The following is a 26,316-nucleotide window of genomic DNA, read 5'->3' as shown; positions in this document are numbered from 1 at the left end:
AGTCCGGGGGCCAGGACCCCCAGAAAAAGGGGCCTGGTGAGGTCAACGAGGCCGTGGCATCGAGACCTCTCCAGGCGTTCACTGGTGACACCACCCTCTACACCGCCAGCGTATCGGACAGGGCCTACAACAGGTGAAGGCCCTTCTCCGCCTGGCACGCCGCGAAGACCCCCTAAGGAAGAGGCTCTGAAAAACTCCCGAAGGAGGAGGCTCTGTAAACGCATCCCTCGCGTTCGGGTAGCTCAGACCACTTGGTAGGCGGGAGCCAATGCCAGACGCAGTCTTTTTATGAAGAAAGGGCATCTCGTCTCGGAGTTGGTAAGTCAAAACCAGTCTCGGAGTACGAGGCTCCCCCTAAGGAAGAGGCTCTGAAAACTCCCGGAGGAGGAGGCTCTGTAAGGAGGTCCCCTCTCTGAGGAGGAGGCTCCGCTGAGGGGGGGGGCTCCGAAGGCTCCCTGAGGAGGAGGCTCCGAGGTGCAGAGGCTCTCCGAGGAGGCTTCCCCCCACAATCTCGTGGGGTCAGCTGGCGCACCGGGGAGACAAACACTCCAAGGAGGTTGATCCCTTAATCCAGGCCGACAGGTAACAAGAGCAGAACTCGACCTGCGCCCGGAGGACTGCGAACTACACAGGCACGCCTAAAGGGGCTGACTGTAAAAACAGTACCCCGGTGGCCCACCTGCCAAGCGGGGGGGAGGGGAGGGTGTTCGGTATGCTGTGCACAATGTCATAATCTCGTGGGGCCACGAACCTCCCGAAATCGGGGTCAACCGACTCCGCCACTGAAACTGACTCCGCCACGAACCCTGACCCTGCCAATTTATTAATCCCGCAGAGAAAGAGTTTGACACAATTGGCAGACATCATAAAACATGCGGGGCATACTCTCGGGCAGTGATGCCAGTAATTGGTTACTTTTCAGTAAATAGTAATCTAACTTGTTACTTTTTAGTTACTATCTCATAATTTACCCATAATGATAAACCTAATTTGAGAGAATAACAAACTATAATACCATGTTTTATATTACACAACGGTTTAAAAAAAATATTTTTAATAAAGATTATATTATATACATTTTCTATTTTATTTAGTTTTGGAACCACTGTCCTAGAGTGCCTGAGCAGTGGACAGCTGTGACCTTATATGGCCTGATGGCTGATGACGTTTCATGATGACCTGTCTGAGCAGCCAATCATGATTTATGACATTATGCACTTTCAATAAAGCATTATTTAAAAAAAAAAAAACTGTTGTCATTCTTATGTTGTGGCAGCAGCAGGGGGGACGACGATGACTTCGTAACCTAGTTACTTTCATCAAGTAATCAGTAAAGTAACTAGATTACTTTTTAAAGGAGTAATCAGTAATCAGTAATCAGATTATTTTTACAAGTAATCTGTGGCATCACTGCTCTCGGGGAGCCGGGGTCAAACCCGGGCTCTACCAGAGAGTCGACTCCGCTACCGGCACACCAGAGAGACAACCATCCCAACAGAAAAGGGTTGCTCCCTTAACCCATTAAAAACCCGGGAAACACAACTGCGCGTATACACAGGCTATACAATGCAGTTCAAGGCGTTTCAGGCTTAAAAAGGGTTAAGCCAGGCCGACAGGTAACGAGGGGAAGGCCTGACCTGTGCCGGGAGGACCGGGAACAACACAGGGGCGCTTAGAGGAGCTGACTGATAATAAGCAGCCCCCCAACGGCCCCCCCCCCACCCCACGGCCGAGCGGGGAGGGAGGGGTGAAATGAATGGAGAAAGGAAAAACCCACTTTTTTGCAGAAAGGGTACAACCAGGGTGCGATCCACGGGGGGAGCACGGCACAAATCAAACTTGACCCACTTTGTAACCTGTGCTGTGACTTGTTGACACAGTGATCGTTTTGACAGCCAGTAAATAAGGTCACTCAGGAATGCATAATGTCTAAACGAAAACAAGTAAGCCTAACCAATTTTGGTTTCACGAAGACAGTGAAGCTGACAGAGCAGCAGGAGGCTGGATCATCTACAGGCGACGCCGTTACAATTACACCTGCTGCTGGTGCTGCTCCGGTGGGGACTATTATTAGTATTACAACGCCCGGTGACCGTGCCGGCGCCTGCGGTCGTATCAGAACACAGGATAGGATACTGTAGACAGTGTTGGATGATGATCTATCATCTATCTAACTAAACGGATACTTTTTTTTTATCATGGAATGTGCTGTGGAAGCCCAGACCGTCCAGACGGCCGGACCTCAACAAGTGAGTTGTCTAGTATTATGTGTTCTGTAGTTACTGAAACTGATTGAATATATGACAGGATTCAAGAGGTTTATTTGTCACATACATACACAAGGCCTACAGGCTACAGGCTACATTAACGTCTGCGCTCACCCAAAGACCATGCTATGGTTCGCACACTGGGTACAACATAGTATGGACCAATGCACACAACTGTTAAGAGGATGTAGATCCTCTTTAGAGGAAGGCGTTTGTCTTGTCTACGTCAGGGTCCCCCATTTTCAACTCGTAGTGGCATTTTTATGACACACAACATTCATTCATCAGCCCCTGTGGCGTCCGGCCCGCCCTGGCATTTCCCCCCCGGAAAAGCTCAGGGCCCTTTGGGTTAATCAGAACGTATCTGTGACCCGGCGGACACCGGGTTAAACTGATCCGGTCCGGCGTGAGCAGGATGAGTCCCGTGCCCTTACACGCTGCCGCACCATTCCAAAGGAGAGGGGGTTAGGTACACGTTTCGGTAAAAAAACATCACAGAGGGCGCCACCAAGGACGGTCTGCATGTGAACGCACAGCTCCCGGTGGCCCACCTAATGGCCGTGAAACCCCCCCGCCGATGTTTGACCTACCCCGTCATCTCCCCCTGGAGATGCACGCCAGCCATCGAGCTAGCCTAGTGTACTGGCGCTCGGTAGAGATAAAAAAAAAATTCCCGGTCGACCGCATAAAAAACGCTGTTTTATGTTGTTGGTCAAACCAGGGCACGCCGGTCCCGAAGGAGGAATCAAAATATTTTGAAAAACATGCCTGGGCCAGCGCTGATATTGGTCCCGTAAGACCAAGCGCTGATTTATGAACAGCGTGTAGGCTCGTAAAAACCAGAGAACAGTGGCGGCGAATTTCTAACAAGAAAGAGCCCCTTACAACGTCTCTCCCCGCTGTCTGGGACGACCAGGAGGGAGCCGGTCCCGAAAGACACTGACACGTGATTTTATATACAGAGCCTGGGGTGGGGGGGGGGGGGGGGGGGGGGGGGGGGGGGGGGAGAGACGCCAGGTTTATACCAGAGAGACCTCAACATGAGTGGATATATTAATGAAAATGTTCATTTAACAGATTGTAGAACGGGCACAACAGCCCAATACACACAACCGTTAAGAGGAAGCAGATCAGAGAAGACAAGAGCCTTGACTGCATCAGCTTTACCTCTCATTTTCAATGTCATAGCGGCATTGTAGGTTGTAACTCACGTGACGTCTTGAATGGCCAGGGAACCCCCAGTCCCACCCTTACCAAGTCGGTGTGGGCTAATTGGGGAATCCCCCCCCCCCCCCCCCCCCCCCCCCCCCCTGCGACGAGCGAGGATATACGCACGTGGAGGAGACTGATAGGACGGGCCCTGCTTTCAGCAATAGAGAGGAGCGTCCGACTTTCGAACCACAACCTCCCGGTCCAAAGTCAGTTTTGTAAAGGATAATCATATTTTTTGTGTGCACTGTGGAATACAGTTAGCTTGTACATACAGAATGAATGAATGAATGAAAACTTTATTTAACAGATTGCAGAATGGGTACAATACAGTACGGCTCAATACATACAATTGTTAAGGGGATGCAGACCTGAGAAAGACGTTTGTCTTGTTTCCATCAGGGTCCCCCATTTTCAATTCATATAGACATATATGACATACATGACATACAGATAGTCAGTACTGCTACATCTATACATTTATGACATACCAGATTTGCAAATACAGTACTGTTTGTGATACAGAAGGAGTCAAGAAAAGGGAGTATATACATTTGACGTAGAAACTGTACATTGGAGGAGGTTGGGTGGGGGGGGTTGGTACATTGGGATATTGACAACCATACTGGGTAATTTACATTGGAGGTGGTTGGGGGGGGGGGGGGGGGGGGGGGGGGGGGGGGGGGGCGGGGGGGGGGGGGCACACTGTATAAACAAGTAACACTGTACATTGAGGGGGGGGGGGGAGGAGACACTGTACAAACAAACACAATTGTACATTGAACTATTGACAAAACCATACTAGGTAAATGACTGTACATTGGAGGGGGTTGGGTTAGGATATTTACAGGGGCCAGTGTTGAATTGCAGTCTCCCGTAGGTGTCCCTTGAGAGAGGTTTTTGAAAGTGGGTAGTGATCCACATTCCTTTACAGCTTTGGGTAGGGCGTTCCACATTGATGTGGCATAATTGCGAAACGTGTTTAGTCCCTTATTTGAGCCGAATCTGGGTTTAACATGATTTGTGGAGCTCCCTCTGGTGTTGTGATCGTGGTATTCACTGACCTTTGGAAGTATTTTGACATGTACATGGGTACCTTGGTCGTGTAGTGTATCTTGTAGACCAGGCCCATTGCAAGTTGTTGTACTCTGTCGTCTACTCTAAGCCATCCTAGGTTGTCGAAGTGGGCAGGGGTGAGGTGGGTTCTAGGAGTAAGGTCAAGCAGTAGTCTGACCAGTTTGTTTTGAGATGTTTGTAATTTTGTTTTTAGCGCCTTTGAGGTGCTTTGGTACCATGAGGTGCAAGCATAGTCGTAGTACCCCTGAATGAGTGCTCCTGCCAGAGTCTTCAGGGTGTTCTTGTTTACCAGAGAGGAGATCCGGTACAAGAATCGAGTTCGTTGGTTGACTTTTTTTATTACATTGGATGCCATTTTGTCACAGGAGAGATTAGCCTCTAGGATGGAACCCAGGTAGGTAATTTCATCTTTCCTTGTGACAATATTGTCACCCACTGTAACTGAGAAGCCGTCGGTCTTGCTGAGTTTGTTATTTGAAACGAAGAGAATGGACTCTGTTTTGCCCATGTGTAATGATAGTTTGTTATCAGCGAGCCATATGCAGATTCTGCCTAGTTCCGAGCTGAGGGTTTTTTCAACCTGTAACTTGTTCTTGTCAGAGACCAGCAGGGCTGAGTCGTCCGCAACAGGAACAAGTTGCAGTCACAAGCTGACGACATGTCATTTGCATAAATTAGGACAGTAGCGGTCCTAGTATGCTTCCTTGTGGAACACCACAGCTCACTGTGAGGGGGGGGGATAGGGTACCGTTTACCTCCACCATCTGTTCCCTCCCCTCAAGGTAGGATTGCATCCAGCTCACTGATAGACTATCAAAACCAATTGCTTTTAGCTTGTCAATCAGAATGGAGTGATTGACCGTGTCAAAGGCCTTTTGTAGGTCCAGCATGACCATGCCGCAGTATTTGCCTGCGTCCACCTCTTGTTTGATGTGGTCATTCAAATAGAGAAGGCATGTGTCAGTGGAACAAAGCCTGACCCCATTAACTTTACATTTGTTTTGGGCTAACTAGCCAGTGCTAGTATGAGGACAAGCACGGATTGTGCAAAGAAAATTATATTGTTAAGTAGGAAATAGGACTAGGGTTCAAATAGGTTCGATTCCCGCTTGGGGACCAGGTTGCCGTGTTGCCAGTTACCCAGGTGGGTTATCTCTCGGGCCTTTCTGTGTGGAGTTTGCATGTTCTCTCCCTGTGCTCGCAAGGGTTTCCCCTCCCGATAAGATAAACCCAATGGAAAAACATGCAGAACAGATCGCTAACGCTGTCGCGTCCATGACGAAGACGGACAGGAGCACTTCCCCGGGCGCGGCGCTCGCCACAGCCCTTGTCTGCTCCCGGCTGCCCTTGGGGGGAAGGACGATGGGATGGGAGGTGCAGAGGACATTTCGTCAGCGACTCAATGCATGTGTGTGTGTGTGTTCCTGTGGGTCGCCCATCGCATGTGTGTGTGTGTGTGTGTGTGTGTGTGTGTGTGTGTGTGTGTGTGTGTGTGTGTGTGTGTGTGTGTGTGTGTGTGTGTGTGTGTGTGTGTGTGTGTGTGTGTGTGTGTGTGTGTGTTAATCTGATGACAAATAAAGAGATTGTAAATAAATAAAAAAACATAAGCACCTGGACGTTGAGCACCTTGGTGGCTGGCAGGTGGGTGAACCGAGGAGGGTTATCGTTGACGTCAGTGACCAGGATGTGAACGATGGTGGTGGCGTTGAGACGAGGACGGCCCTGGTCCGTCACCATCACCTTCAGTTCAGTTCAGTTCAGTTATTTTTTATTTCGGGCTTTGGACACATAACAACGGTCATTCCATAAATCGCCAAAGTTCTACCAGCTGCTATTGCAGCATTGTCCAATTGTCGGGCCCTACCCCTGAAGACTTACGTTTCGTTTATTTTAATTTAATTTCTTTTCATTTTACATACATACATACATACATACATACATACATACATACATACATACATACATACATACATACATACATACATACATACATACATACATACATACATACATACATACATACATAGTACATACATATAGTACACATTACAGTACACACATATAGTACACATTACAGTACACACATATAGTACACATTACAGTACACACATATAGTACACATTACAGTATAGTATACCTGCAGTATATAATAGTATATATAATAGTATATAGTACATAATAGTGTATACAACACATATATAATGTGATATGAGATATATAGTACATGATATATACAATATAATATAGTACCATAATATAATAGTATATACTGTAAATATAGTTCAATATAATATACAAATTAATTACCTTCAGAACGTGCTGACTGTGCTGCTCCCTGTCCAACGCTACCCAGTTGATGATCTCACCTGGGAGGGAGGGGGAGAGAGAGAGAGAGGGGTTGGCATGGTATTATAGAATAGAATAGAAATCCTTTAATAATCCTGAGGGAAATTCGGCACTACAGATCGCTCACATTGAACAACAATAAACATTTAATAGGTAGTCAATTAGTCAACTAAAATAATAATATAAAAAATAAGAATAAAATAGAATAAAGAATAAAATCCGGGATATACATTCTGGTATGTATATACATTCTAAAATCTTAAATATAAACTATCCAGACAGAAATATACAGTAAAATGTACAGTAATAAGTGTACACTGTACAACTCCTCCAATATAAAGCACTTTGAACTGCAATCCCCCTGTATGAAAGGTGCTATACAAATAAAGTTATTATTATTATTATTATTATAATTATAATAATAATAATAATAATTATTATTATTATTATTATTATTATTATTATTATTATTATTATTATTATTATTATTATTATTATTATTATTATTATTATTATTATTATTATTATTATGATGATGATGATGATGATTATTATTATAATAATAATAATAATAATTATTATTATTATTATTATTATTATTATTATTATTATTATTATTATTATTATTATTATTATTATTATTATTATTATTATTATTATTATTATTATTATTATTATTATTATTATTATTATTATTATTATTATTATTATTATTATTATTATTATTATTATTATTATTATACTTCTATATCACTGCAGCGGCCACCACAGGACGTCCTCCTACCTGTCTTGGCGTTGATACGGAAGTGTTTCCCATCCGAGAGCAGGATGTAGGATAGCTCCGCGTTCTTCCTGGAGTCCTTATCCACGGCCCTGACCGTCCCCACCAGGCCCCGGGGAGAAGGCCCCTCGGACACCGTGAAGTAGTGGGTCTCACTGGTGAACACGGGGGCGTTGTCGTTGGCGTCCAGCACCAGCACCGTCACGGTGGCCGTAGCCGTGGCGGGGCCGGTCGATGTGGCTTCCTCCTTGGCTGCGGTGGCCAGCACTCTGAAACGGAACAAGGGTTCGCTCTCGTAGTCCAGGCTCTGGGAGAGGTACAACCATCCGCTGACGGGGTGAACGCGGAAGGGAGGAGGAGGGAACCCCGCCTCTGGCTCCAGGGAGTACGCGAGGAGGCCCGCGTTGTTGGCTCCGCCGTGACGAGTCCCCCGGCTCTGGTGCGCCCTGACCTGGATGACCCGCGCGTCCTTCCGGTAGCCCTCTCCTAACTCCACCTGTCCTTCCGGTAGCCCTCTCCTATCTCCACCTGGTGGTAGGGATGTGCATGACTGACCAAAATCATTTTCGAATAGTCTACTGTTCTTAAGACGGAATATTTCAAAATTCGACCCCCCCCCCCCCCCCCCACCCGATAATTTAAGAATAATTTATAAAAAAATAATAATAATAATAAATTCTGTTTCAGTTTCAATTCAGTTAAAATGTTCAGTTTCAGTTCAATTCAGTTATTATTTTTAATAGAATGGATCATTAAAATCAAAGGGTATTGCACATAAATAGGCACTTCAGATAATCCTTCAGAACGTTGATCGGCTCAGCTGACAGACAATAGATCATAATGACACCATTCACCATCGTAGCCTATAATAACAGCATTGCATTGGCCTATCAACCGGTTTTAATAAACAAACAGAAACAGTAGCATGTGCAGCTTTTAGATCAATTAGGCTATGAAAATTAGACTGCCTCTAAATATAAAAATGAATTAAATAAAAATGGTTTGCTTCACAAAAAAGATGTAATAATACAAAAAAAAATTATATATATATTTTTCGACTCTGACATGAAAATGGAATGTGGAGACTGGCACGACTCATCCCTACCTGGTAGACCAGCGTCTCGAACGCCAGCGTGTCCTCGGAGGCCGTCCGGTCCACGTTCACCGTGAGAGTCAAGGTGGAGCTGAGGGAAGGTTCGCCCTCGTCTTTAGCCACAATCTCAAAGCTGTACCTCTGCGGCGGGTCCGAGTGTAAACTCCCGTTTAACCTCACCGTTCCGAGGTCGGGATCGATCATGAAAACTCCTCCGTGTCCACCGCCGCTCTCTCCTGGGGATAAGTGATACCGCACTCGTCCATTGGCACCGCTGTCGGAGTCGTGGGCGTGGGCTATGAACAGGACGGTTCCCGGAGGCGTGGTTTGGGACACCGTGACCGCGTCGGTGACTCTTGGGAAGACCGGGGCGTTATCGTTGACGTCGGCGATGGTGACGTTGACCTGGGTGCTGCTGTACACGGCGGAGGTGCCCGTGTGCGACTGGAGAACCAGCAGGGCGTAGGGCTGCGACTCGTGGTCCAGGAACTGGCTGGTGGTGATCAGGCCAGACTGGGGCTGGACCCGGAACAGGCCCTGAGGGTCTCCGGACGAGATCCGGTAGGAGACAGACTCCACAGAGTCTGGGAAGACAAAAAAGAAGATGGAAATCTAAATCGCAGATATATTGCAAGTCATTCATCATTTGCATTATAATTCTTTCACTTTTTCTTCATAGAAGTTTGGGTACTACAACAAAGTCAAACCTATGTAAACGTTGCTCATGAACATTAGCACACATGAGTGCACTGCAGACACACAGGAGGCAACATTAAGTAATTACACGCCAGCGAAGCCTCCTTAATCCCCTACCAAGTGTTTTACGAGTGCATATTAAAACTACTGTACAAGCTGCTGGAACAGGCAGAGAGCCTTAAAGCTGCCAGAGAGAGGGAGAGAGAGAGAGAGAGTGAGAGAGAGAGAGAGAGAGAGAGAGAGAGAGAGAGAGAGAGAGAGAGAGAGAGAGAGAGAGAGAGAGAGAGAGAGAGAGAGAGAGAGAGAGAGAGAGAGAGAGCGAGAGTGTTTAGATATGTTTTAGATGTGTTATGTTATAGAACCCTGCAGTGGAAAGTTGTGACGAGCCAACCAGTGACTTAACCCTTTCACCGCCGCACTACCAAACGGTTAACCCTTTCACTGTGACAATACACAGAAGGGTAACCATTTCACTGCCACACGACGGCGACCATCGGTTGTGTGATAGTAAAGGGTTAACCTTCTGTCGTGTGGCAGTGAAAGGGTTAAAATGTGCAGCCGAGCATAATATCTTTTCCAGGTATGGGGCGAGAGGCCAGAGGTACCATTTTATTTGTGTGTGACACTTACTGACTGGGTTGATGGCCTCCACGGAGCCCACTAGAGTGACACTTACTGACTGGGTTGACGGCCTCCACGGAGCCCACTAGAGTGACACTTACTGACTGGATTGATGGCCTCCATGGAGCCCACTAGAGTGACACTTACTGACTGGATTGATGGCCTCCATGGAGCCCACTAGAGTGACACTTACTGACTGGGTTGCTGGCCTCCACGGAGCCCACTAGAGTGACACTTACTGACTGGGTTGCTGGCCTCCACGGAGCCCACTAGAGTGACACTTACTGACTGGGTTGATGTCCTCTACGGAGCCCACTAGAGTGACACTTACTGACTGGGTTGCTGGCCTCCACGGAGCCCACTAGAGTGACACTTACTGACTGGGTTGCTGGCCTCCACGGAGCCCACTAGAGTGACACTTACTGACTGGGTTGATGTCCTCCACGGAGCCCACTAGAGTGACACTTACTGACTGGGTTGCTGGCCTCCACGGAGCCCACTAGAGTGACACTTACTGACTGGGTTGATGTCCTCCACGGAGCCCACTAGAGTGACACTTACTGACTGGGTTGACGGCCTCCACGGAGCCCACTAGAGTGACACTTACTGACTGGGTTGACGGCCTCCACGGAGCCCACTAGAGTGACACTTACTGACTGGGTTGACGGCCTCCACGGAGCCCACTAGAGTGACACTTACTGACTGGGTTGACGGCCTCCACGGAGCCCACTAGAGTGACACTTATTGACTGGGTTGCTGGCCTCCACGGAGCCCACTAGAGTGACACTTACTGACTGGGTTGATGGCCTCCACGGAGCCCACTAGAGTGACACTTACTGACTGGATTGATGGCCTCCATGGAGCCCACTAGAGTGACACTTACTGACTGGGTTGATGGCCTCCATGGAGCCCACTAGAGTGACACTTACTGACTGGGTTGACGGCCTCCACGGAGCCCACTAGAGTGACACTTACTGACTGGGTTGACGGCCTCCACGGAGCCCACTAGAGTGACACTTACTGACTGGGTTGCTGGCCTCCATGGAGCCCACTAGAGTGACACTTACTGACTGGGTTGACGGCCTCCACGGAGCCCACTAGAGTGACACTTACTGACTGGGTTGACGGCCTCCACGGAGCCCACTAGAGTGACACTTACTGACTGGGTTGCTGGCCTCCACGGAGCCCACTAGAGTGACACTTACTGACTGGGTTGCTGGCCTCCACGGAGCCCACTAGAGTGACACTTACTGACTGGGTTGACGGCCTCCACGGAGCCCACTAGAGTGACACTTACTGACTGGGTTGACGGCCTCCACGGAGCCCACTAGAGTGACACTTACTGACTGGGTTGACGGCCTCCACGGAGCCCACTAGAGTGACACTTACTGACTGGGTTGACGGCCTCCACGGAGCCCACTAGAGTGCCCGGAGGTGCGTCCTCGGGCACGGCGAAGGCGTAGCGTGACCTCCGGAACACGGCGGGGGCCTCCCGGGCGCCGGTGCGCAGGACATTGACGGTGACCTCCGCGGGCCGTGCCGAGGTCAGGCCCCCGCCGTCCTGGGCCGTCACGGAGAGCTGGACACTGGCGGTACCCAGGTGGGTCAGAGCGGAGGCGAGGTATAACACCCCTGCAGGTGGAACAGAATCACAGGTTTAGATTTTTAGTAGGGATGTCCGATATTATCGGCCGATATTGGCATTAAAATGTAATATCGGAAATTATTGGTATCGGTTTTCAAAAAAAAAATATAATAATAATAATAATAATAATAATAATTCTTATTTTTTTTAACATTTATTTAACCTTTATTTACCCAGGCAAGCAAGTAAGAACAAATTCTTATTTAATTTATTGTGAAAAGTATGCATAATGTTGTGTTTTTGGGGGGGGGAGGGGGGGGGGGGGGGACCCTGCATATATCGGTATCGGTTGGTATCAGAAATTAAGAGTTGGACAATATCGGTATATCGGATATCGGTAAAAAAGCCAATATCGGACATCCCTACTTTTTAGTTTGGAGTTTTTTTTGTTAGCAAAAAATCACATGGTCAAATAATATAATGCCTATTGTTTTTGTGTTCCAAGTCGAGACCTTTGGATTTGCTATAATTCTGACCAAACCATACTGTCAACAATCAGGGGTTCCTAACCCCTTTTCAGCAAAGGACCGGGACCTGAAGAGGCTACAAATGATATCCACTGTCATGTGGGGACTCAAAAGAACCAGGCTCGCTATGTATTATGAGTAGCGGCACGTTGTTTAACCCTTTCACTACCACACTACAGAAGGTTAACTATCTGTAGTGTGGTAGTGAAAAGGGTTAACCTTCTGTAGTGTGGTTGTGAAAGGGTTAACCCTTTGTCGTGCGGCAGTGAAAGGGTTAACCTTCTGTATTGTCGCAGTGAAAGGGTTAACCCTTTGGTAGTGTGGTTGGTAGTGAAAGGGTTAAGAAACACAAATCTAAATAAATCAGCCCTTCTTCTTTTACACTCTGGCAGACAGAACGCACTGTGTGAAACCAGATGGCGGCTCAGGCAATGGCTCATTTTTGATCACTTACTAAAGGTATAGTCTGTAATGTCATCGAACAGTGACCTCTAGGCAAAAGGTGAACATGGTACTGTGCTTTTTGCTTTTGTATGATGTGTGGGTTGGATATCAGCGGGTATAGAGGGGAGGGGTTGCTACTGCTGGCCACACCTCAGGATCTACCAAGAGAGCTCTGGAGAAATTCACAGTATAATAAGTTACTAAACCCACACGTTATACCAAAACAACTCAAAGTTAAAAGTAAACAAAGCTAAAAAAAAAAAAAAAAAAGCAAAAAAGTAAACAAAGCCCAACACCAAACAGCGCTCTTTTGCCTAGAGGTTGCTGGTTTGACGGCATCACAGATTATACCTTTAAAATTGATTAAACTTTACAAGAGCCCTGTCTACTGTGCAAACGTAATTAGTGGGGTGGTCCAAACACATACCGCAGCCGTTTGGATGAGGTAAGGGAAACTATATGGGATAAATAGCTGAGCTGAGACCTCCTACCCTCTCATGGCGTTGTCTTGCAAAGCTATTGTTCTCTTATTAACACTTTCACGGTTAACCTTTTGTAGTGTGGTAGTGAAAGGGTTAACCTTCTGTATTGTCGCAGTGAAAGGGTTAACCATTTGGTAGTGAGGTTGTGAAAGGGTTCACCCTTTGTCATGTGGCAGTGAAAGGGTTAACCATCTGTAGTGTGGTAGTGAAAAGGTTAACCTTCTGTAGTGTGGTAGTGAACGGGTTGACCTTCAGTAGTGCGGTTGTGAAAGGGTTAACCCTTTGTCGTGTGGCAGTGAAAAGGTGAACCTTCTGTATTGTCGCAGTGAAAGGGTTAACCATTTGGTAGTGTGGTTGTGAAAGGGTTCACCCTTTGTCATGTGGCAGTGAAAGGGTTAACCGTCTGTAGTGTGGTAGTGAACGGGTTAACCTTCTGAAGTGTGGTAGTGAAAGGGTTAACCGTCTGTAGTATGGTAGTGAAAGGGTTAAAGCCGTGTGCAACATACTCTGACAGGGGACTTGTTTTACTTGTATCAATATAAAATAGTCCAGTTTAGTCAGCAACAGAGCATCCCTGTGCTCGGCTCATCAGTAATTAAAAGGGTTATATCACATGTTATATCTAACAGCCCTGTAGAGACATTCTGTATATTTAGGCATACACATACATGTATACACACACCTACAGTTACTTTTATTTTAATTAAATTGTATTTGTATTTTCTAGTGATATCAATAGCCTATACAAATACAGTCGTTTATTTTGTATGTATATCCAGTGCCTATGAATCAGGATAAAAGACTGTAGCAGTGTATGTATGTATGTATGTACTGTATGTTTAGTTGTCTCACTGTTTGTGAATTTAGTGCATGTTATATAGTGTATTATGTAATATATATTGTACTATGTATGATTCCATATGATTAAGAATATGGTATGTATAGTATATGTGTTTGAGATAAAGGATATTGTAACCTTTTGATTTTAATACTACTTGGTTGTTTTGTCTATAAATCTATTGGCATGTTTATACGTTATGTTTTTGACCCCAGAATGAGTAGCTGATGTTCTGCATCAGCTGATGGGGATCCCAATAAAATCATAAAATCATAAATGATGCTTGCCAATCTGTTTGAGGGGCGAGTACTGAACAAAACGTAAAACACAAACTAAGCACGGCCCACCTGTTTCTTTGTCCAGAGTGAACAGGGTGGACAGCTCGGCGGGGAGGAGGTCGTAGGTCACCCGGCCAAAGGCCCCAGCATCTCTGTCGCTGGCGATGACGCTGAGGACCTCGGTGCCGGGCTGTGCGTGGCTGCTGATGCTGGTGGCGTACCGCTCTGGGTTGAACACCGGCGCGTTGTCGTTCAGGTCCTCCACCTCGATGTGCACGTAGGTCCGAGCGATCAGCCCCCCCTGGCGAGGGGAGGAGAGGAGGTATAACAATCACGCCACTTCTGGTTATCTGGACATTTCTACGCCGGGAGGCGCCAGACTCAACACTCAAATATTGAGAAGGTCCGAGTGACACTTAAAGATAATTCATTAAATGATAAATGGCTGCATTTATATAGCAGCTTTTATCCAAAGTGCTTTACAATTTGTTTGCCTCACATTTGACCCGTTCACTCACACATTCACACACCGACGGCGGAGGCGACCATGCAAGGTGCCGACCTGCTCATCGGGAGCAATTAGGGGTCGTGCTCAAGGACACTTCGACACGCTGCCCAGGAGGAGTGGGAATCGAACCGGGAACCTCCGGATTACCAGACGACTGCTCTACCTGCTGAGCCACTGTCGCTTGAATTAAATTCAAGTGACTCATTAAAATCAGCTAGTAATATACTCACACTAGTATTATAGTCATCAGAGTAGGAATCAGAATGTGATGACCATGTTATTAAAGGAACACGCCAACATTATGGGAAATGTGCTCGCCGTCTTCTCCAGAGTCAGGCAAGAAGATAGATACCAGTTTCCTGTCAGTGTGTTCAGTAGAAAGCTATCCAGCTGCAAACTAACCTAGCTTAGCACAAATTAATGGAATGGGAGCGGATACGGACCACTAGCCTAGCTTAGAACTCCGGGAGGCCTGAATGCCTTCTACAACATAACTGCATTTCCGCGTCTCTGATTGGCCAGGTCATTTCTGGTCATGTGACATGTACGCCCAATCGTGGGACCGCAAGTTTCTACAATGGTTAAGCTTAGGCGCTCTTTCGAAGTAGGTTAAGGTTAGAGTTTGTCTTAGATCATGGCGATAGAACGCCAGGTAGTTTGCAGGCTGTTAGACTCGGAAATAGGCGCAGAACTTGCTGTCCCACGATTGGCGCACATGTCACATGACCTGGCCAATCAGAGCGCAAAACTCGAACGCGGAAATGTAGTTCCGACGTCGACGGCATACACGCCTCCGGGAGAGGTGTTTGTGGCCAACAGCTAGGCTAGTGGTGGAAGACTAGTGGTGAACGGAGTGAGAGGAACTTGGTATCTATCTTCTTGTCAAACTCTGGAGAAGACGGTAAGCGCATTTCCGATAATGCTGGTGTGTTCCTTTAATAACACGGTCATCAGATTCTGATTCCTAGTCTGATAATAATAATAATAAACTTTATGTGTATAGCACCTTTCATACAGAAACTGCAGCTAAAAGTGCTTCACAACAGAAGAAAGACAAGCATAAATTGAGCACATAAAGTGCAGACATATAATATCACAGTTTTTCACATTAGGATCGAACATCCCAACAGGCCACCTTGTTTATGGTTTTATTCAGTTTTAACTAGACAATAATAAAAAGATAAAATAGACAGAGTAAAATAGTGCAATAGTGCAGTGCAATAAAATAGTAGAATAGAATAGACATCAAATTAGCACATAAAGTGCAGACATATAAAATCCGTTTTTTTACAGTGCAATAAAATAGTTCTGGATTACTGTTCAATTGTTTAAAGTCGTCTTTACGTTCTCTGTTTGGTATCCACAGTTTAAAACTGGATGACTATATTATTAGTGTGAGCTTATCAAACAAAGGGACTGTGTACCTCAAGATAAAAGACGCATTAACAAAACCCACTCACTGGATCCTCAGCTTTGACTAGAAGATCATGGGTTGTCTGTCCCGCATCCCGGTCGATATCCTGAGAGACACACAGTTCTCCAGTGTCTGGGTTGATTCTGAAGAGGGGGTGTTTGTCCTGCTTGTCGAAGCCGTCAGAGAGCGAGTAGTGCAGCGTGCTGTAGTCAGGGCCGTCTGCGTCCGTGGCCACCACCTGGAGAGTAGAGTAGTGTTTAAGTCTTAACCCTCCAGTCAACCTTTAAAATAATCACACCTTTAGCCCTTTGCCGAAAACTGCGATCTCAGTAAAACATAACTTCAGTCCTCACCATACATATCGAATATTTATTCATTTTCAGGATTTTAACAATTTTTTTAATTAGGGTTAGGGGGTTAGGGTTACCCCCTAACCTTAACCCCCTAACCCCAAAAAAAATTCACAAACTACCTCTTGGAGGCCTCATCCATCCTTTTATTTATTTACTTATGATTCATTCTAATTTTAAACTGTACAGGCTGTGTATTCAAAAAATGTGTTTAACATGGGAGTCAACCTGTTCATTTCTGCGACTAGGGTGGAAGGTGTGACACTTTTATTCCATGCGCTTAACACTTTGAATGCCGACGACGTGTATTGTCGTCTTATCATGCCCCCCGTTGAGTGCCGACGACGTGTATTGTTGTTTGATTTTTTTATTAGCGATCTGAATTAATATTTCATCAACCGAGTCTCCCGTTGGTACAGCATACCCTCTAGGACATAGGTGTCAAACTCACGGCCCGCGGGCCAAATGCGGCCCGCCATGTCATTTGATGTGGCCCCCCAAGAGCTCTGGTAAAAAAAAAAAAAAAAAAAAAAAAAATTTACATTAATCTTGGGTTAAAAAATAGCGGTGTTAAAATAATTGTGGGTTAATGCGTTAATAAAGCGTTGACAGCCTTAGTTATTACACATTCTTACACATACATGTGTGTTGAACATCTGAGGTATTGATGAAGTAACAAAGGAAAAAAGCCAAAAGCACTTACTCCTCAGACATTCTTTGACACTTTTACAGCCCAAAATACAAAAAAGATCCAGGCGGAATAGGTAACAAAGGGTTGAAGAAATATTGTCTGAACTGTCAGATGCAAGCTGGCTGTGTGACATAACCGAGCATCTCGCTCAATTGAATAAGAAGCTGTAGGGACGCAAACAAGTCCCACCCAAAACTTGACCAATATAGTTGTGAACTGAGACAACCCTTATTTTGTTATTTTTGAGTACAGTTACAGTTGTGTGTTCATGCAGACACATAATAGCAATTTCATTACGAATTGAAAATGGGGGACCCTGATGTAAACAAGTCGAAAGTCTTTCTCTGGTCTGCATCCCCTTAACAATTGTGTGTATTGAGCTGTACTGTACTGTACCCATTCTGCAATCTGTTAATTAAAGTTAATTAAACTATCTTCCATTAGTTGGATGTATGGCCTCTGCAAGGTTGTGTGCAGCCATTTGTTTTTGTAACATCTGCTACATCTGTCCCATGTGTTCTTTGCAGCTCACAGGTGTTAGTTCTGCCCCTCTTGACTGTGACAAAAAGGTTTTGAACAAACTTAATGTCATAGCTTGTATTTGATGATATTCTTCTTTGTTATTTACTTGAATGGTTTGATCATTGATTGATGGAGTAATATGGGGTTCTGATAAACTAAAATAATTTGTTAAAATAACATAAGCTAACATATATTTTTACATCTATGCAAATGCATATGCAATATGTATAACTTGAATAAGTAATAAATACAGAAACAACATGTTTAACAATATGTAAATGAGTAGCTACATTTATTTTACATTACATTAACATTTATACGGTCTTTGGCCCATTGAGGGCAACCATAATGCTGATGTGGCCCTCTGTGAAAATGAGTTTGACACCCCTGCTCTAGGAGCTCAGATGGGAAAATACCACCCCCTATTGTCTATCCCTGTGTAACTGCAGGCCATTCGATTATACTGGGTGTTATGGTTTGAAACCGACCCCAATCGCACAACACAAGACAGGTATGAGAGTAAGCCAAAACAGGGCAATATTTATTCTAGAACAAAAAGCGGCACAGTCCCTTTAAGGGAGAACACAAAAACAACTAGAGTCCATGAAGAGATGGAAACTGCGGCACTGTGCCTTTAACAGGCGAACAGGCTAAAGGACTAGGGGCACTGGAGAGCGGGACAGGGACAGAGGCCCGGAGAGGCGGGCTAGAGACAGGGACAGAGAACAGGGTTAAGGCCTTGGACAGGGCGAGGACCAGAGCTGCTTACAGGGATGAGGACAGGGTTAAGGCCTTGGACAGAGCGAGGGCCAGAGCTGCTTACAGGGATGAGGACAGGGTTCCGACGGCGGAGGCCTGGCACGGGGACAGGGGCCCGACGGCGGAGGCCTGGCACGGGGACAGGGGCCCGACGGCGGAGGCCTGGCACGGGGACAGGGGCCCGACGGCGGAGGCCTGGCACGGAGATCCTCTTCCGGCCCTACACCGAGTAGGGCTCTGCTGCTCAGAAAGGAATCCTCCTCCTCCTCCTCGGATGCTGTAGACGGGCAGCGCAGAACAAAGGGGGTCCCAGGGGAACGGGATGGGAACACGCCATCCTCCCATGGAATAATAGGGAGCGACGGCGAGCCTGGATCCAAGGGGAACGGGATGGGCACACGCCATCCTCCCGTGGAAATAGGGAGCGATGGCGAGCCGGCTTGACGTCTGGAGTGGGAACACAGGAAACCTCCCGTAGAGAATTAGAGAGCGAAGGCGGTGTCCCACTCCAGGCAAACGGCGACAGGTGGTGATGGCTGGCACGTCGTCTCACGCCGGAGACGCGGCAGGTGATGGTAACGTACAGAATACAGAACGAACACAGAGTCCAGAACACAGAACGACCCGACAAGGACTGGAGGGGAGTCTGCAACCTAAGTACTCTCCAGACCTGATTGCAAACTCCCAACAGGTGCGTGAAGGTAGAGGAACAAGAATGTCCAAGGGTGGGGGCTGGTGAAGAGTAGGAGGCAGGGAAAAGTTCTCGCAAGGGTGGGGGCTGTTGAGGAGAGTAGACAGGGAAAAAAGGTCCAGGGACAGGCGAATCCTCACACTGGGAGATCCCTGTGGGGGGAGCCTAGTCCTACTGGCTCCATTATGCTGGCGATAGATCTGATGATGAGGGAAGTGAACGCGAGTTGGAAAGCAGCGTGGAATATATATTTACAGCAGCCAATAATCAATCAATAAACGCGGTCGATATTTGGAATGGCGATCAGGAATTGGAATAATCTTTTTGGAGAACATCTGATCTAAGGTAAGGAGTCTATGTTACCAGTTTTAGGATAATCAGAGCTGTATTCACTGAGATATCAGCATGTGCCATGTGTGTGTGTATGTGTGTGTGTGTGTGTGTGTGTGATGTTGAGGAAATGAGAGAATAGATTTTTCAGCCCGCTTCTATAGCGTGCATAAGTACACATATACTATCGATAATCTAGCGTTTATTTGAAAACGATTCATAAATAGGCCGACAAATGACAACGTGTCTAGTGTATTCGAGAATATTCCAATAAATGCCGTTTATGGGGGAATCTTTCAATTTTCCGGAAATTTTCGAGAGAACCATAGCTTTTGGAAATGCTATAAAAAGGATATGAACCGATTAAAAAACAATCCGTTTCGACAATGTAGACTGCAAACAAGTCATTGATAAGCGACGGGCAGATTAGACACATTTACAATTTAAAACATAGATTATGCGTTTTTAACGCTAACATTGAAGTGGATGATGGCATTCAAGGGGGTAAAAAGGAAAACAAGGCCGGCACTGATAGTGTTAACACTTTGATCGCCATCATTAAAATTCATAATTTACCATCCCTTGCCAGCTCTATTTGTCTATGGAGAAGTTCCCCTTCTTTGCAGGGCTATAACTTTTTAAATTCTATTGCTAGATTGCCATTATTATGGCCCATTCAATGTCCTATATGTATTGTTCATGGTGTAGCAACGTTAAACTTTTTCATTCACATATTCATACTAAAATATGGTCTAAAGTATAAGTATGTTTTTATCTTTTTCTGCAGCTTTCTCCAGAACGTGATTTATAGCCCTAAATGCATTATATTGATGATCAAATACAGTTTGGTAGGAATCTGTGCGAGATAAAAGATTTCAACTGGACGTGGTTCTAGGAGTTACTACACGTCATCTGATGTTGACCGGATGGGTGAGGGGGCGTTTATAATTCCGTGGGCAACGTTATACCATTCATCTAATGTGGGTCATATGTTCATCGTAGCAGTTAGTATAGAAGATGTTAGAATATAACGTTGAAACTCACCGTGGCTTCCTCGCGCCGCTGGCAGATGATCGTGGAACAGAATTTTCTCTATTATGGGATGGAGAAATGCCCGATCTATTTCCAGGTTGTATAATAGTATATACGTCCAAATCATGTTGTTTTTTCGAGTTATTTCCACCGATCGATGTTCACTGTGTGAAGACGGAGTCTCTCTAACATTAGCGAGTGCCCGGACCACATGTGGAGTGAGCCCTGCCGGGTCAAAGGTTGATTTCCGGTTTCGATCTGCCGATCGGCCACCAGATGGCGCTCTTGAACCGCTAGAGAGTTGAGAGGAGATCAGCAGTGTGTCTCAGGGCTCCGAAGGGGAAATATGATTCCGATCACAGATTTTTGAAATATTGATATCAAAGACGAGTTACGGCGTCTTCGGCAGAATGAGCATGGCTAGGAATGACGTGTAAACTCGTCATCGGCGATCATAGTGTTAATAGTGATGTAAAAAAAATTAAAATAAAATACATGGATTATTTTAATGTGACTCAAAGATGTGATACTGAGCTACCTTCCTGGCATATACATAACATATAGCCAACGCTATCCACAAAAAAGAAAAATACGTGAAAAAAAGGCTATTTGACGAGAATTGCAACAAGGGTGACTGGAGGGTTAAGAAACTAAAATACCAACACAATATTTGTGACTAGGCACAGACTTTAGGTCCTTTAGAGGTGAAAGTTAATTTTAGTCAACAATGATGATATACAGTGAAACTGAAAAACTGATACAGCAATATATTGCCATATCATGCGTGCCAATATTATATTGATACAGTGATACAAGGATCGATATAAAATAAATATATATTTTATAAAATGATTGGAGTGAGGTGAAGACTGAAAACATTATCTTATTAGATAAAACGAATGATATATATTTTATAAAAAACAGGTGTTGACGTTTTCCATTGGCGACATAATTTGCAGTTGAAAAAAAGTGAATAAATTGCAATATCATGACTCTAGTATCGTATATAATATGGTATCGCTGGGCCTCCGGTGATTCCCATCCTTATACAGTACTGTATGTGTTGGGTAGGTGTGTGTAGTATGATAGTGAAGCCACCTCCTAGCTAATTGCCATGTTCTTAATCTTAACCCTTTCACTACCACACTACAGAAGGTTAAGAAGATGCTCCTAAAACAACCTTAATCCCATTAACAAAGTGACTCTGAGAAGCTTCCAGCAGCCTCTACAGGACTCTGAACCCCTAATGTTGCCAGATAGCGATAAGCATGACTCAAAAGATGATATTGACACTGAGGATTACTACCAGCACAGCCTGTGCGCATTATTGGACTGGTGAGTGGACTACCCCTACCTACTGGTAAACCAAGACTTAATGTCTGCACTGGCCTAGTTCATTTTAGTGGTGCTTGGTCAAGGAATTAGGATAATCTCAGTCTAACTGAAAGGCAGGGTGGAGGTGGTAAAGTTTCTCAGGACAAGGATATAGACAGTTTTTCAGAAGCTGGTCTTGCACAATGCTTTGGGTTTAGCGAGTCAACTCATGACCTACTGTATTTAGGAAGGAACAGTGGTGATCTGGCAGCGCAGATTCTCACCGGGAGTGTAACGTGTGGAAGGTCACACTACCTCCCTCCAGATCCTACCCTCGCTGTGCAGGCGCCCCGACCGAACTGTAGGGGTCGCTGTCCACAACGCCCAGGACCCACCCATCAGCTTTCCCACCCCTAACACTGCCAATTGTGTTAGTATGAACGACCAGCCAAGCTGATAGCAACGCCGAGAGCTGGATTCGAACCCAGCGACTCCAGCGTTGATGGCGAGCGCCTTGCCCACTACACCACCTAGCCGCCCGCAGTGAAAGGGTTAACCCTTTGGTAGTGTGGTAGTAAAAGGGTTCATCCTTTTTTTATTCCAAAACTAATTATTCAACTTTTTCTGGCCTTTTTCTTTGCCCCCATATAAATTAATGGTGGAATGTTGAAGATGTAGAGGGTGGCATTTTGTTTTCTAACTCGCCACAGCTCCTACAGTTTTCACACAAATTAGGACCTTTATTTGATTATTATTATTTATTATTATTATTATTTTTTACATTAAAATGTTCACCGGTATGCAATTCCATTTTTATAAAGGACCCATTTGTAATGCCATGTTTATAAAGAACCTGTTTGCAATGCCATGTTTATAAAGGTCCAAGGGCCTGTTTGCAATGCCATGTTTATAAAGGCCCAAGGGCCTGTTTGCAATGCCATGTTTATAAAGGCCCAAGGGCCTGTTTGCAGTAGCCTGTTTGCATCCCCTTAACAATTGTATGTATTGAGCTGTACTGTACCCATTCTGCAATCTGTTAATAAACCTTTCAATCAATCAATCAATCAATCAATCAATCAATCAATCAATCAATGTTTATAAAGGCCCAAGGGCCTGTTTGCAATGCCATGTTTATAAAGGGCCTGTTTGCAATGCCATGTTTATAAAGAACCTGTTTGCAATGCCATGTTTATAAAGAACCTGTTTGCAATGCCATGTTTATAAAGGGCCTGTTTGCAATGCCATGTTTATAAAGAACCTGTTTGCAATGCCATGTTTATAAAGGCACAAGGGCCTGTTTGCAATGCCATGTTTATAAAGAACCTGTTTGCAATGCCATGTTTATAAAGAACCTGTTTGCAATGCCATGTTTATAACGGCCCAAGGGCCTGTTTGCAATGCCATGTTTATAAAGGGCCTGTTTGCAATGCCATGTTTATAAAGGGCCTGTTTATAGAGGGCCTGTTTGCAATGCCATGTTTATAAACGGCCTGTTTGTAATGCCATGTTTATAAAGAACCTGTTTGCAATGCCATGTTTATAAAGGCCCAAGGGCCTGTTTGCAATGCCATGTTTATAAAGGGCCTGTTTGCAATGCCATGTTTATAAAGGGCCTGTTTGCAATGCTATGTTTATAAAGGACCTGTTTGCAATGCCATGTTTCAGTTTTGAGTCATTCATTGTTTGTTGGCATGTGGTTTTAAATTTGTTCTGTGATTTCTAGAGTGTGTTTGGGCAGGTGTAGCTAATCACTGTTAGTAGCCATGGAAACCAGCCATGGCCACAAGGGGGTGTCACGCACATATTCAATGATAATACACTCAGTTGGTTTTACAGTAAAAGTGGTACAGAAAACTGCTTCTACACACACACACACCTACAGTATACATGTACACGTGTGTGCACACACACACACACACACACACACACACACACACACACACACACACACACACACACACACACACACACACACACACACACACACACACACACACACACACACACACACACACACACACACACACACACACACACACTATTCAGCCATGCCTCTTTTCATAACTCGTTAACTGCTTATTTTTTCTTTCAATACATGAAAGAAAATATGATTTGAGACATTTGTAAATTTAATGTTCAAAAAGCTAAGAAAGGGGTTAAAAGGAGATGTATTTCTATTGTTGGGGTTAACTTGTGGAACAATGCATACATTTAAGAATGAGTAAGTCGCTGTTGGTTTTTAAGAAAATGGTTTGTATAGCTCTTTTTGAAGATTACAAATGTGAATAATTCTTTTTTTTTGTTATTTTCTTTTAGAATACTGTTTTGGAGTCTTAATTTTGTTAAGAATATAGGACAGGCATGTATAAGCATTATGCTTCAGCCTGCACCTTTTCAGTCACTGCCAAATCAAAGATTGTTGAATGATTGTGCATATTGTATTGTGTGTGATGAGTGAATAAAACTACTACTACTACGACTTATCCTAGAGACTTGTGGGAGGCAACATTGGACTCTAGAATTCTGTCATAGAGGTGCTCTTACAATTCTATTGTAACTCAACGCTAAGCTCAAAGCTACTTTGAGAGCACCTGCACATTGCAGGGTCGCAGCTTATCACGAATTAAGAGCTTGTTTTTCTTAAGCAGCTTATCATGATTGATCTGTATTAGTAGTTGGTTAGTAGCCATGCAGCTGGTGGTGCGGGGAACAGCAGGCTGGTGATTGACAGTACGGGACAAGACCAAAAATAGACCTGTATTAAGGCCCGCCCCATTTTCTTGTATTGTCTTTGATATATTTTAAGTGTTTGCTATTTCAATAGGTTGAAGAAGGCCGGAAAAATAGCGTATTCTGCATGACCTGGTTATCATAAATTACCATATTTCATTATATATGTGTGAATGAATGTGTGAATGAATGACAAGTCAGCAGGAAGGGTACAACTCTTTCAGCTGAGTAACAAATGTTCATCAAAGTGTTGAAACTTGAGTTCTGCAGTGTTGAGTGCATAGTAGTAGAGACATATTAGTATATTAGGAAGAGTGCATGATACTAGAAGACAGTAAGAAGGTTAATTTCTTTAATAAAAAATGTCTTCTTCATTTCAGATATTGATTGAAGAAGTGTGTTTTTAGTCGACAGCGAAAGATTGGTCAGGATTCGGCTCTCCTAACTGTGGTGGGAAGTTCGTTCCACCATGGTGGAGCGAGGACAGAGAATAGGCGGCTTCTCTTTGATGACCCTCCCGGAGCTCGGATAGGAGTGGAGTCTGAGGCGGCAGGAAGATGCTGAGCATAGGGGTCTTGAGGGTGTGTAGTTAGAGACCATTGACCGGAGGTAGGCGGGGGCCGTTCCCTTCACTGCGCGATATGCGCACATCTTCCACACAGCTGCAGTCAAGCCCATGTAACAAACCGCTGCCGTCGGGACAAAACCTCATAACTCCAAAAACCCAACTTTTCAGCAGATGAAAAAAACAAACACAGATTTGAGGGTGAATAGAGTTAGGAGGTTTAGACAGATGATCGGTGTAATGCTTTCCCATTGTTTAAACTTTGTAAAACCCACACACACATATGGAGGATGATCTACGGAGTTGATTTATATTAAAAAAAATATATTTAAAAAATGGAGTTATGAGGTTTTGTCCCGACAGCAGCGAAACTCTACATCTGTTCAGAATCAGAAACACTGCCTCCAGTACTGGGGGGGGGTTAATACATCTTCCATGACAATATATTCAGATCACACCTTCTTTGAATAATAAAGATGAATGGGTTCTGTCGGAGAAGATAAACATAATAATAAAACCATCACACCCTACACTATCATGACTGAGAACAGTAGACTGGACCCCAACGGTCAAGATAACGAAGTTCCTTAAATCCAGTAGAGCTTCTTTCATGTTAAGTTTACAACCGTGGGTTAGAGAGGGTAAATGTTTAGACTGTAGGTGTGGCTCAGAATACCCATGATGACATTGGTTCGGTTCACTTCACTAGCCACGTTTGATGGCGCTCAAACTTTCCTGTCATAAAGGTGATATAATGACATAATGATAAGTCCATATCATCGTGGACTTTATGAGCGCCGAGCAGAGGACGTTTTAGAGCCGGGGGTCAAGGTCTGAATAGGAAATTACAGCAAGCACCAAAACATGCTCTTGAACCTACATTACATCTTACAACGTAAGACCTTAAAAGCAGACAATGCACAGACTTGCCTGTAACTACCTGGTCTATGCATTTTAAAGCCCCACTATAGGGAGGTGTAGTCTGACGTAACTTTAGTTTCCCACGCGGTACACCCGTATACAGGGATTTGCCTCATGAACATTGGCAAGCTTTCTATTTTTGCATAAAATGAGTTCCCTTCTATCACTAACATTATTGTTTAAGCATTTTTGGTTGAAATGAAATGATACGTAATTATTTTACAATTAATTGTGAATTGTTTCAT

At 44.8% G+C, this 26,316-nt stretch overlaps 1 protein-coding gene across 1 annotated transcript in view; it reads right to left on the bottom strand.

The window, feature by feature from the left end:
* Positions 1–26,316, bottom strand: part of dchs2 (dachsous cadherin-related 2) — a gene marked incomplete at both ends in the record, with an annotated part of 108,258 nt that overhangs the window by 74,667 nt on the left and 7,275 nt on the right. The window contains 7 exons of the mRNA XM_084318409.1: positions 6,165–6,293; positions 6,861–6,919; positions 7,684–8,176; positions 8,786–9,357; positions 11,480–11,722; positions 14,314–14,545; positions 16,213–16,404. Of these exons, the coding sequence (XP_084174535.1) occupies positions 6,165–6,293; positions 6,861–6,919; positions 7,684–8,176; positions 8,786–9,357; positions 11,480–11,722; positions 14,314–14,545; positions 16,213–16,404 (1,920 nt within the window). The remainder of the gene's footprint in view (positions 1–6,164; positions 6,294–6,860; positions 6,920–7,683; positions 8,177–8,785; positions 9,358–11,479; positions 11,723–14,313; positions 14,546–16,212; positions 16,405–26,316) is intronic.

This window comes from Notolepis coatsorum (genome assembly GCF_963971535.1).
Source record: "Notolepis coatsorum genome assembly, chromosome: 7".
Classification (NCBI taxonomy): Eukaryota; Metazoa; Chordata; class Actinopteri; order Aulopiformes; family Paralepididae; genus Notolepis; species Notolepis coatsorum.
The sequence above is the reverse complement of the archived record's forward strand: the minus strand, read 5'-3'. Positions and strand labels throughout refer to the sequence as shown.